At 40.3% G+C, this 13,273-nt stretch overlaps 1 protein-coding gene across 1 annotated transcript in view; it reads left to right on the top strand.

The window, feature by feature from the left end:
- The window catches only part of LOC149310732 (alanine--tRNA ligase, mitochondrial-like), a 42,934-nt gene that overhangs the window by 16,619 nt on the left and 13,042 nt on the right, over positions 1 to 13,273 (top strand). Inside the window, exons 10-16 of the mRNA XM_089529447.1 lie at positions 964 to 1,091; positions 1,721 to 1,862; positions 4,437 to 4,609; positions 5,774 to 5,887; positions 6,127 to 6,267; positions 9,159 to 9,296; positions 11,416 to 11,525. Coding sequence (XP_089385573.1) covers positions 964 to 1,091; positions 1,721 to 1,862; positions 4,437 to 4,609; positions 5,774 to 5,887; positions 6,127 to 6,267; positions 9,159 to 9,296; positions 11,416 to 11,525 — 946 coding nt within the window. The remainder of the gene's footprint in view (positions 1 to 963; positions 1,092 to 1,720; positions 1,863 to 4,436; positions 4,610 to 5,773; positions 5,888 to 6,126; positions 6,268 to 9,158; positions 9,297 to 11,415; positions 11,526 to 13,273) is intronic.

Raw genomic sequence — 13,273 nt, forward strand, 5'->3', positions numbered from 1 at the left:
ATCCAAATTGAACCTACAAGATTTCTGGGTGGGTGAGTAAGTGGTAGAATGTTGACGCCCTATTTTTATTTAATTAATCCACCAGAGACAGTTCTTTACTGGCTGGCAAATCACTCTTTCTTCTAGTCCCAGCCACTGACATATCTGAATTATCTTTGGCCCACATTGGTAACTGCATAGGCATTTAATGCACAAAGCACTAAGAATCCTGTGGCTTTGAAATGCCATCTAGAAATCATTAATCTCCCCATAATTATGAATTATAGCCACAGAGCCTGTAATGGCTTATTACGGGGAAATCACTCTGTGATGAGTTGGAAAGGTCTGTTGTGAAACATAAAAAATATTATTGGAGTGGTAGATAGGTTTGCAAATAATAGCAGAGAATCCACATTAATGCTATGAAGCCCTCAAGATGCTGTTGGAGGCCAGCTCCCATTGGCTCTAGCCACTATAGTCAGTGGCCAGAGCAATAGAACCTTTGGAGGATTACAGGTTCCCATCTCCTTGAAATAAAGTGTGAAAGACCAATCTATGTCACAGATGCAGCAAATGATGATACTATGGTTTTGTGATGTTCCTACATAGTTAGCAAGCTTTTAGATCTGGCTGTGGTCTAGAGTTAGGCCTTCCTTTTTTTCCTGTTTCTGCAGTGCTGTGCTGCTCCCTACTCAGTAGACTAGAAGGCAAAACCACACAACAGTATATACTTGGACTTCTGACACATTTGCCTCAAAAGGTGGCCACAACCTCCACTGCAATGGATATTCTGCAGTCTTTGACACTTATGAGGTGCATTCCCACAAGAGGAAACATTCACTCCAATCTGTTTTTTATTAATTTGCTGTCAAGGGTTTTCTTTATTCAGCTGATGCTAGTAGGTCTTAAAGATAAGTTGAGACCCCCATCGGCTATTATACAGTCTTCAGTAATTATGCTATTTCCCCCACCCTTCTATTGTAGCAGAGATTGCTTGGTCTCTCTATAGCAATTTGGGATTCCCCCTGGATCTCATTGCCTTGATGCTTGAAGAAAAGGGGGCCCAGCTGGACAAAGCTGCTTTGGACCATCTGGCTCAGGAAGATGCTGAAGTAAGATACTAATCTTGCCCTTTTTTGTCAGTCATATTAATATACCTGAAATTTCATTTCCTCAAGCTATTATCCTTAGAAGCCTTTATGTTATAGAACTTTACTGTAAAGCCTTCACTGAAGACGATTCTTTGATCATGTTGGCTGAGGAAGTCTGACAATTATAGTCCATTGCTTTTCTAAACTTTGCATCTGTCTACCTTAGTAGTTCAGATTCCATAAATGGCTTTTACACATTAAAATCAATTGTGAAATCTAAATTCTCCCAAGCAAAATAAAGTCAGCATTTAGAATACGTTCAGTTGACAATGTAAAATATTAAATTCATTTTGTGTATTCTGGTCCTGCTCTCAAATGCAGCAGCCATCTTGATTTTTTTCCTTATAGGAAAAAATAGGTGCAGGGAGGTCTAGAGAGCTGTTGTGAAGATAATGGAGAAACAATAGAATCTCCACATGATATAAAAGGGCAGCAGAAGCTGAAATTTTCCAGAATCCTAATTTAATTTAATTTAAAACCTGATGCCTGATTGCCTCTGAAAGCAGCAAAGTCTTCAGAGTACTGTATTTTCTTGGGTGTAGGTAAGTTGAGATATGCTCTCTTCCCCCCCCCCCCCCATACTTTTGCAGCGCAAAGCTCAATCACAGCAAGAGCAAAATACTAGGATGCTGCTAGATGTGCATTCATTATCTCAGCTACGACAGAATGGTGTGCCTTCAACTGATGATTCTTTCAAGTTCGCTTATGAAATTGGGACAGATGGAAGATATGGTAAGGATTAAGCCATATGTGAAAATGTACCCTGAAAGGTACTCTGAAGGACACAGAATTCAGATTTTTACATAGAAACCCTTTGGGAGACTTTACTCATGTTTATATGCTTGTGATACTGATTAAAAAATGTTAACTGGTGATTTTACTTTAGTCTATATGTAAACAGAAATAGCTTATGTTCCTAAATCATTAAAACAACATTCATAACCAGGGCTGTAATACTTTCAGATGTGCACCGTATTGTCATGTACACAAATCTGTTCTGTGCCTTTTTCTCCCTGGCATTAAAAAAAAAGTAATCATCAGTTGATCTGTCTGTCAGTAAGAGGATATGCAAAAGTTATTGAGTTAGCAGAGGTCAGAATTCACAAGGAAAGATATTTTGGTTTAGAGAGGCTGGATCTTAAAAGTATTGGAAGGACATGATTATGAAGTGCTAAACCTTAGTTATGGATTAACTATTGTGTGTGCGCTCACCTGTACGCCTGGCGACTTATGGCAACCCCATGAATTTCATAGGCAAGGAATACTCAGAGGTGTTTTTGCCAGTTCTTTCCCACTTAACTATTAGCAGTCCATAATTCATCAGCCTCTGGTATTTAAGACAGGTAGAAGTTAATTAAGGACAAAATTACATTTTCCAGCATGGAGATTAGTGGTCATGTTAGAAAAAGAGTAAATACTATCATGGGATAATGTCCATGCAAGTGTCTGTTCTGGCATATTGTAAGTATAAGGGAGCCTAAAAAGGCCATGATCATTAGAAAGGTCAGCCATACCATTAGGCAGAGAGAGGCAGCCACTTCAGGCAGCTGATATCTGCTGTCATGAAGGGGATATATTTATCAGCTGTTTTGAGTTATTATTACTATATTTTTAGTAACAGGAAGTGGAAGAAGAACAACTTGTAGGTTTTTTCTTTTTCAGATGCCAAAAAAGTCTTGATTATTCTTGCTCTCTACTCTGCTCTCAGTGGTGTACTTAATTAACATCAATAGCATCTTTTTCTCCAACATCAAAATCTGTGGGGTCAGCCCTGACTATTAGGGTTAAATTAACACATTCAGGCAGACATTGGGCCTGGACAGACAGGCCAAAATAAAGCTGCTTTGGGTCACTTTGGAGATATGCTGTTTAAATGACACACGCATCTTAACAGGCCAGACGTTGCGCCAAAGCTGCGCTCCAGTCCTTAGGACTGGATCATGGCTTTGGTGTGGCTTCCGGCCTCTTAGGATGCATGCAGCATTTAAACAGCATACTTCCAAAGTGACCCAAAGCAGCTTTATTTTGGCCTGTCTGTTCGGGCCCATTATCGTGCTTTCCTCACATTAATCTTCCTATTTTCCTTAGGAATCATCACAAAATAGTTTCCCCTATTTGATATTTTTCTGTCTGAGTATTAATCTCAAGACACGAAGGCAGTTAACAACAACAACAAAAAAGCTTCAGTTATGTATTGAGCAACCAGACAAAATAAGGAAGAGTGTTCCCATTGATTGGTAGCAACAGAAACATCATAAATGTTTATTAAAGTTTGCTGGTAGGAAAGAAAAGTATTTGACTTATCTCAGCTGAGTAGTTATCATTACTGCAGCAAACCTCAAGGTGTCGCTGTTTCATTCATAACACAAAGGAGATTTAGAAGTATTTGGCACTTAAGAGGAGTAAAGCTTGAATAAGTTCACATAATCTATTTAAGTTTAGTTTATCCCCTTCCACTTTGCCTTCCTGTCCATTGTTAAGTAACTGACTGGCTGATCCTTAATAGCTGATTTTTGATAGTGGTTTCACATACTCTGTGAAGGGACGGGAGTGTATTTTGTGTGGGAAACAAGAGAAAACTTGTTGTATCCCGTACCCATAGTTTAGTTAGCTGGAAGTTTTAGGGAGAGCCAATGTAGTGTAGTGGAATAGACTTTTGGACTACGACTTGGAAATTGAATGTTCTAGTCCTCACTGAGCCATCAAAATCACTGGGTGAACTAGGAGGACCAATCATTCTGTCTCAACTTGTCCTACTATACAGGACAATGTGAGAATAAAGTGGTGAAGAAGAAAGCCATGTCTACCACCTTGAACTCACTAAAGGAAGAGTGAGATATAAATCTGATAAATAATAAAGCTGACCCTTCTGTACTGTACAGATGATTTCAGAGGAAAATCCTGAGCTCAGTTGCTGCCACAATGTGAAAAGTTTGGCTCAATCTTAAATAACGGCAAAATTTCTTGTGTGATTACAAGTGAATTTCTTATAAATGTATTATTTGGAGTATTTATCCCCTGCTCTTCAGCCACAAAGGCTCTCAGAGCAGCTTATTTTTTTTTTTTTAAATTAAACAGTTCCTTGCCCTCAGGCTTACAATCTAAAAAGACATGACACAAAAGGAAAAAGGAATGGTAATGGGGAAGGGATCAAGTTCATTGGTTCTTCTCTCCCTCTGGGGCCATGGGCATGGCAGATAAATGTAGTACAACATGACTTTCTAACTGTCTTGGGCTCCAGGTAGACCAACTGATTTGGCCACCCAGTTGAAGCATAGCACATGATATTCCTATTTCTCTTTGCAGTGTTCAGGCCATGTAAAGCTACTGTCTTGATGTTGTACAAAGATGGCTCTCTTCAAAAGGAAGTCAGTGGAGGAGGGCAACGCTGTGGGATCCTCCTGGACAAGACCTGTTTCTATGCTGAGCAGGGTGGCCAGACGTCTGATCAAGGCTACATAGTGTGTGGGGGGCAGCAGGTAGGTTTCTTCACTTATTAGGTCTGGAACCAATATCTGACCCCTTAGGGTCAGACCCCTTAGGATGGGCATGAATCCTTTAAATAAATAGGTCATCTTAGTGTAACCACTGAGAATCACTACCAACCTTAGATAAATATTCCTCAGGTAGCTACCCTCCATATGGGTTGGACTGCAACAGATTCTCACATCAGCTATATTGGTTGTGGGATTATGGAAGTTATGCTTCAACACATTTGGCAGTACCTGTGTAAGCCTGGATTCAGTCCCTGTCTGCATCTTAGCCCTTATGGTTGATATAGGTAAGAAGGAGGCTTTAAGTGTATTCTTTGACAGGAGTATGCTAAGGAATACTTACATCCACACTGCAGTTTTGTTCATGCACCATCACTCCTTCACTTGGCAGAGTAAAATATTTCCTCTGTTCCCTCAGCAATCCCAGACACTCTGCCTTCTTGACAACGCTGTTCTAGTCCAAGATACGCTGGAGTTTTGTTACCATTATTTAACATCCATTAGTGATCTGGGCAGGTCATTCTTCATCACAAATTGTACAAGGTCATTGTAGGTCTTAATCTCCTTTTTGTTGGCAAAAAGAATTAATTGGTTGTGGAGTGAGTTCCTTGGGATATCTACAAAGATACAGACTTCTGCAGCATTAATGTCAGACACATGAAGTATATTAAAAGCCAGTATGATGTTACAATTTGATTGTTGTACTAAGACTCTGGGAAACAATGGTTCAAATTCCCATTTGCCATGGAAACCCTTTGGGCAAGTCACACTCTCCCAACCTAAGAGGAAGGCAAAGGCAAACTTACGCTGAATAAAGAAAATCTTAGGAGAGAGTCACCTCTCAGAGTCAGAGTCAATTTGAAGGCATAGAAAGAACATCGGCAACTTGTCTCTTTTGCCGTTCCCTAACCTTTGACCAGGCTGGCTAGGGCTTCTGAGATTTGACATCCAACAACATCACAAGATCCAAGTTAGAGAACCACTAATCTAGAGGATTCTAGGACTTTTGGAATGAGACCTTTTAAACCCAGCTCAAGTTTTTACTTTAGTTTGGGATTTTAAAGTCTTCATTTTCCTCTGGAGACCCACTTCAGCCAGAGGACCATGAGTCTGTTTTAACCCATGTGTTTGTATCTTTCTGCTTTTGAGGACACACTTTTCCCTGTGGTGTCCGTGCAAGTATCTGCTGGTTATGTGGTCCATGAAGTGATTGTTTCTGAGACTCTGAAGGCTGGGGACCAAGTGCAGCTCTTTGTCGATCAGGTAATATTCTTTAGGATATTAAGGTCTCTTCTGCTTTGCAACTTCTAAATACAACATGTCACCAGATCATTTTCAGGTGGACTATGGCATCACAGCCATGAAAAGATCAGGGGACTGGATGTACTGGGCTGAGATTTTATTTTTGTTGGGTTTTTCCCCTCTCATGTTCCTCTCCTCTAATAAAAACATAGTGGTACCCGCCAGCACTCCCTTACCAAGAGCATTGCTTTTGTTTTCAGGCTCACAGGATGGCCTGCATGGTTAACCACACAGCCACCCACTTGCTAAACTTTGCACTCCGCCAGGTCTTGGGAAAGAGCACAGAGCAACGTGGGTCCCATGTGACAGCTGAGTATCTGCGGTTTGATGTCAGCACCCAGGTGAGCATGATACTCAAACTTTCCCATTTTGGAGCAGTGAGGGAATGGTTTCATGGAGCATCCCTGAAGCCAGACTGTAGGAGTCAGCCTAACATTACATCTTCTCATCTTGTGACAATAGTGGATTCTGGCCACTTATTCCTTTGGACACAGCTAATTGTTACAGGGATTGTTTTAGAAAACTGCAGCCAAGCATGGGGTTTTTGCAGTGATGAAATTATCCAAGAGTAACTCCTGTGAATTCAGCTGGATCATGGAAAACTCCCTGAAGTCTAAGCTGTCTTTTCCAAGATGATGCTTAGTCTTGGACTGTAACTCCCATAATCTCCAACGAACATATCTGGTGGGTGTGTTGGCTGGAGGCAAGGGAGTTTGTAGTCTAAGATACAGGAAAGCCACTAGGTTGGGGAAGGCTGGTCTAGAGCATGGGTGTTGTTGTTGTAGAGTGTACATTGCTGATAGATCTGACCATGTTCCCTTGTGGCAAACTAACAGGATGAGGAAAGGGGATGACTTCTGTGTTTGCTTGACTGCTTCTCTGTCTTATGAGCTGGAGTGACTGGAGAAAAGGAGATGGATGCAGTTTTGGACATGGAACTGCAAAGTAGTTTTTAGTTTTCAGGGTGGGAAATCATGCAGCATCTGGTAATCCAGAGAAAGATACCCTTTGAATACCTGCCTAACCATAACTGTTCTTGTGACAGGCACATACTTTTATTAAAGCAGATAAACTAGCATAATAAAATGTTATTAGGTTATTGTCTGTTGAGGAATTACTCAACAGTCAAGAACCTAATAAAACCCTGAAATACCTTGATTCAGCATGTCAGCAGTAACAGTGGCAGTCTTTGTTTGTTTGTTTGTTTGTTCATAATCTTCTATCGCCCTCGCCTAAAAAATTTTCTGTGTTTCCTCCTGCCTCTTTGGATGAACTCTCTTCACTTCTGAACTCTTCCAAACCTGCAACTTGCTCTCTTGATCCAATTCCTACTCGTCTTCTAATCTCTATAGCTCCCTCCTTTCTGCCCTCGCTTCTCCATATCTTCAATCTCTCTCTTTCTACAGGCTCCTTCCCGTCAGACTTCAAACATGCTCTCATTTCCCCAGTTCTGAAAAAACCTTCCCTTGACCCCTCCTCTTTGTCTAGCTATCATCCGATTTCTCTTCTTCCCTTTCTTTCTAAGGTTTTGGAACGGGTTGTTTATTCTCGCTGTCTTGAGTTTCTTGAAGCCAACTCCATCCTTGATCCCTTTCAGTCTGGTTTTCGCCCAAGGCATTCTACAGAGACAACTCTCACCAAGATCTCGAATGACCTTTTACAGGCCAAGGCTAATGGCCTTTACTCTGTTCTCATCCTTCTCGATTTGTCTGCAGCCTTTGACACTGTTGATCACTGTCTTCTAGTTGATATACTTTCTGACCTTGGGTTCTCAGACTCTGTTCTCGACTGGTTTAGATCTTACTTGTCTGGCAGATCTTTTGCAGTGGTTGCAGGGGGCCAGACTTCTTCTCCTGTTCCCTTATCTATTGGAGTTCCCCAAAGCTCTGTTCTGGGTCCCCTTCTGTTTTCTCTCTACACACTGTCCTTAGGAAAACTCATTAGCTCTTTTGGCTTTTCCTACCATCTGTATGCCGATGACACCCAGTTGTATCTTTCCGCCCCTGACCTTTCTCCAAGGCTTGAACAGCAAGTTTCGTCTTGCCTCACAGCTATCTCACAGTGGATGCGCCATCGGCGTTTGAAGCTCAACATGTCCAAGACGGAGCTTCTTGTCTTTCCTCCTAAGCCCACCCTTCAACATTCCTTTTCTGTCTCTGTGGACAACATTTCTATTCAACCAGTCCAGCAAGCCCGCAGTCTTGGTTTTATCTTTGACTCTTCTCTGTCGTGTATCCCTCAGATCCAGACCACAGCCAAGGCTTGTCGATTCTTTTTGTACAATATCGCTAAAATCCGACCTTATCTCTCCGCCTCTACTGCCAAGATCCTGGTCCATGCCCTAGTGGTCTCACGACTTGATTACTGTAACGTCCTCCTGGCTGGGCTTCCTCTTTCTCACCTCTGTCCTTTAATCTCTGTCCAGCATTCAGCTGCACGCATTATCACATCCACCCACCTCTCTGACCACATCTCTCCTGTGTTGGCATCCCTTCACTGGCTCCCCCTCCCTCTCCGCATTCAGTATAAGCTCCTGCTGTCCACGTTTAAATCCCTCCATGGACTGACCCCTCCCTACTTATCAGACCTTCTTACTCCTCACCTTCCCACTCGGGCCCTCCGTTCTGGTAGTCAAGGTATGCTGTCCCAGCCCAGGATTTCCTCTGCCCCATCTCGGATTCGCCCCTTTTCACTCGCTGCCCTTCACTCCTGGAACCTTCTTCCCTCACAAGCAAGAGCCATCACTTCTTTAACCAGCTTCAAAACGGAGTTGAAGACCATCCTGTTCAGGGCAGCGTTCCCAGGCATTGCATAATTGTCACTTGCTATTTGATGTTCTCTTGTTGCCTGTTTTATTGAATCATTTCCTGTTTTGCTATGTATTTTATATGTATTATCCTACTAGAGAGGCCCCTTCCCCACCACCACTCCCTTTGTGTCGTGTCTTTTTAGATTGTAAGCCTGAGGGCAGGGAACCGTTCAATTAAAAAGATTGTATGTACAGCGCTGTGTAAATTTACAGCGCTTTATAAATAAAGGATAATAATAATAATAATAATAATAATAATAATAATAATTTGTTTGTTTAGGCAAGAAGAATTGAGGCATAAAATATGTCCAGTGTTAGAATTTCGGACAATAAACAAAAATTCTTCCAGGCTGCAACCATCTTCAATAGTTCATGTTGCCTAACACTGCACTTTTTCTGATGAAATAAAATGTCCTTCACCAGGTCCCAGTAAAGACACAACAACTGCTAGAAGTAGAAAATGTGGTCCAGGAGATGATAAAAAAGAATGAGATTGTTCATACAGAAGAAGTCCCCCTCAAGTTGACAAGTGATGTCCAAGGACTCAGGAAACTAGATGAAGTAAGTCAGGAGAGAGAAGGAACTAAAGGAAGTGTCTTAATTCACTACTGAGACCAAAAAGGTCTCAGTAGTGGCTGACCATTCCTGTTACATTGCTATGTGGTTTGCAGACAAATCTCTATATTCCTAAAACTCTTTGTAATTTAAATGTCATAATTCTCGTAATTGTACAAATAATATATTTGAAATGCAATAACCCAAACAACTAGAATATAGGAAACATGGAGTCAAAATAAGAACCTGTAAATTTTGGTGCATATCATTAAACGATACATTTGTTGGTTTTCAAAGGATGGCAGCATGGGGTGGGAATTGCATATGTGACCAGTCTTTTCTAGATAAAAAATATGTGGAATAAATTCAGCATGATTGCTTGAAATTAAAACTGCAAACTAAGCAGACCATTTGTCCCATGCTGGATAGTGTGTCTTGGTCTCTCTGATATTATTTTGATGACTTCAAAAGAGAATTCCAAAGGAAAATGCAGTGTGACAAAAGACAGCATATCCATAGCAATAGAAAGAACAGCTGCCTTTTCTAGCTATTCTCAGACATTATAATTGTAAGCACAAAGGGGACTAGGGTGTGTGTGCCAGTTCTACCCCTCTCCCAACTTTTGTGGGGTGAACCAAAGACTCAAAAGAGAATCTGTAATTGAGTCCAGATATATATGGAGCCTGCAGAAGTACATGAATACATGAGTTTGCAGAGGTTAGTATTCTGAATTACAACACTTACAATCTTCCAGCCAGCCTGGCCACTATGAGCATTCTAAGAACTGTAGTCCAAAGTACAGTCGCCACTCCGTTTTCACGCTTGTAGCCTGTTTGCGGGGGCAGCAAATAGATGGGGACAAAATGGAGGGCGCACCGCCATTCAAGCCAAAGGGGCTTGAATATAGGCAAATTTTCATTTTTGCCTAGTGGGGGCAACAAATCCCCTGCAAAAACGGAGGGGTGACTGTACTAACTTTTCCAAACTCTGCATATGAAATGCTGCCATCACCTTTCCATCAGGAGCAGCAAATAGACCCTTCTGATCCCCTTCCTATCTTTGGCTACCCCTGAAAGTTTTTCCCTGGCCAAACCAACCTTTCATTTTCTTGTGCAGCTCTTCAGCATTTCCTGACCTAACAGGCTCCCTCAGGTATTTGAATATTTCTGAATGTTCAGTGACATCAAAATAGCTTGGCTCTTCTTCTTCACTTCAACTAAGGATAGCTAGCAATAGCATTTACATTTCTATACCATTTAATAGTAAACTCAGCACTCTCTAAGTCAGTGGTTCTCAACCTTCCTAATGCCACGACCCTTTAATACAGTTCCTTATGTTGTGGTGACCCCCAACCATAAAATTGCGGTGTCTCAGTTCCTGAGACCATCGGAAATACGTTTTGTCCAATGGTCTTAGGTGACCCCTAAGCGGTTTACAGTCTTTAATCCAATTGCCCCCAACAAGCTGAGTACTTATTTTACTGACCTACGAAAGGATGGAAGGCTGAGTCAAACTTTGACACCTGGGATTGAACTCACAACCTTGTGGTTGCAGTACCAGTATTTAACCACTGCACCACCAGGGCTCCTGGAAACCTGATCTGTAAAATGGAAGTGCCTAAATTAAAGTGTGATGAGCATGAAAATAAAAATTATTAATAGGATTTATTTATATACCGCCCAATCACTGGGAATCCGATTTGTCCTCAAAATGTTACAACCTATTTTCAAAGTGATCTCCTGACCCAATGGTCACTAGCATAAGGGAAAGTGGTTATGTAAGCAATGATGGTGTATTCATACATTGATCTTTACCAGACTTCTGAATGTATAGCCATTTGTATGATATGTGAATATCCATTAGCAACTAGAAACTACGATGCCATGTGGTGATGTGATAATGGGTTTCAATAGCAGACAATGAATCTGACAGCAGTAGGCTTTGGAAAAAACAAAGGAAAGCTGTTTGGAGGGGAGTGTGCTGTGCCTTCTTCCTTTTGATCAGTTTCCCATGGATCCACAGGCTGAGTAGTTATGCATACAGCAGTCTGTTCATCTAACCCAGGATTCTTTTTGTCTGTTCACTTGTGTTTTTGTTTTTTGTTTTTGGTGTTTTTTTACATCAGGTATACCCAGATGTTGTGCGTGTGGTGTCTGTAGGAGTTCCAGTGAAGAATGCATTGGCTGAGGAGTCTAAAGATGCCATGCATACCTCTGTGGAGCTGTGCTGTGGAACGTAGGTCTTAGTTCAGGCCTTTTGGTCTTCCCAAATCAAACAATTTTCATGGGCCTTAATAGAGACTTATTTTATTATTATTATTTTTATTTATGTTTAAAATAACTGCTTGGTTATAATTACATTGTGAGCAGCAGTATATCACAAGAAATTATATACAGAAACATCTTTTCTTTATAAGTTTTCAAATTTTGCAGTTCACCTATATTGCCATTAATATATTCCATTATTAATTGAAAAGTAAAGGCATGAGATATAACATTCTATTGTAAATCTGAGGGCTTTCAGTCCCATAACTTATTAACCTTTTCCCATTTCGTCAGAAATTGTTGCTCATTTTCCCTTTTATCACTATTGTCAACTTGTCCATTATAATTAAATCATATACTTTCATAATCCATTCTTCAAATAAATAAATCCGTGCTTATTATCTTCCAATATCTAGCAAATATCAGGTGAGCTGCCGTAACCAAATACAAAATAACACCTTCTTCTTCTCGGTTTAGTTTTCCTTTTATATCTTCTGTATTATTTAATAAAAATAGTTTAGGGTTTAATTCAAATTTGATTTGCAATATCCTGAATTTTGGCATGAATCAGATTCCAGAACTGAGAAGCTTCAATACACTCCCACTACATATGATAATAAGATGCATTGGGTTGTTTACATTTCCAGCAACTGCTATCTTTGTTTCCTCTTGTCTTAGCCAATTTTAATGGTGATAGATGCCATCTATAAAAATTTTTTATAATAGTTCTCTATTAGGTGAGCACTTTTAGTAAATCTTAAATTTTTCATCCAAACTTCCCCCAACTTTTTAATGTTATTTGATAGCCCGTATCCTGCATCCATTTTACCATGTTTACTTTTACTGTCTCTTCTTTCATTTCTATATCGAGGAGTATCTTGTATATTTTAGTTATCATTTTTTTTATCTTGAGATATAATTTTATCTAATTCATTTGTTTCTCTTTCAATTCCTATATTCTTAATATCTTCTTGTAGTCTTCCTCTACTTTGATAATATGTTAAGAGATATTTCTGAACAGGCTTTATTTTCTTTTTAAAAAGCACACTTTCTCCCAAATCCAAGGGCAAAGCCAGGTTCCACATCACTTCTGTACAGTATAACAGCCTCTCGTACCTCAGGGCCATACTGACTGGGAATGGTGGAAGTTGTAGTCACCAGATTAGGGAAGGCTGTAGCATACCATATCACTGTCTGTCACATTAGAAGTTAGCAAATAATTGCCTGTTGATTTAAAGAGCCTTGCCTAGCAGTTACCATATGTATTTATGTTGGTGTACTGGTTTTCAGAGTTTCATTCTCCTGATGTTTTAGAGTTCGTTTCCCAACATCCCTGACTAGGCTACCTGAGCATTCTAGGAGTTGAAGTCCAAAACACTTGGAAGGTTAAAGATTGAGAAACATTGTCTTAGTTTTTTCTCATTTCTTCATAGCCTCATTGATCATACAAAGCGACTTATTGCATTGGCAAAGTTAGTTAGTTTATAGTCTACTTTTCCACATCAGATTATGCCCAGAGTGGTTTACAGTGAATATAACTCATCAAAATAATTTGTATTTGCAGGGGAGGCATTTTACAAAACAATAATAAATTTATATGAAACAAAAAAATTGCAACAAATAGCAAAGCGGGGGAGGGGGAGTTGGTTTTAAAAGTGCTGCTGAAACATGGACTTGTGTGTGGGGTTCACTGGATATATATTTCCTTCCTTGCAGATT

Source organism: Sceloporus occidentalis, unplaced genomic scaffold, assembly GCF_023333645.1.
Source record: "Sceloporus occidentalis isolate IW3139 unplaced genomic scaffold, rSceOcc1.0.p SCAF_6, whole genome shotgun sequence".
Taxonomy (NCBI): domain Eukaryota; kingdom Metazoa; phylum Chordata; class Lepidosauria; order Squamata; family Phrynosomatidae; genus Sceloporus; species Sceloporus occidentalis.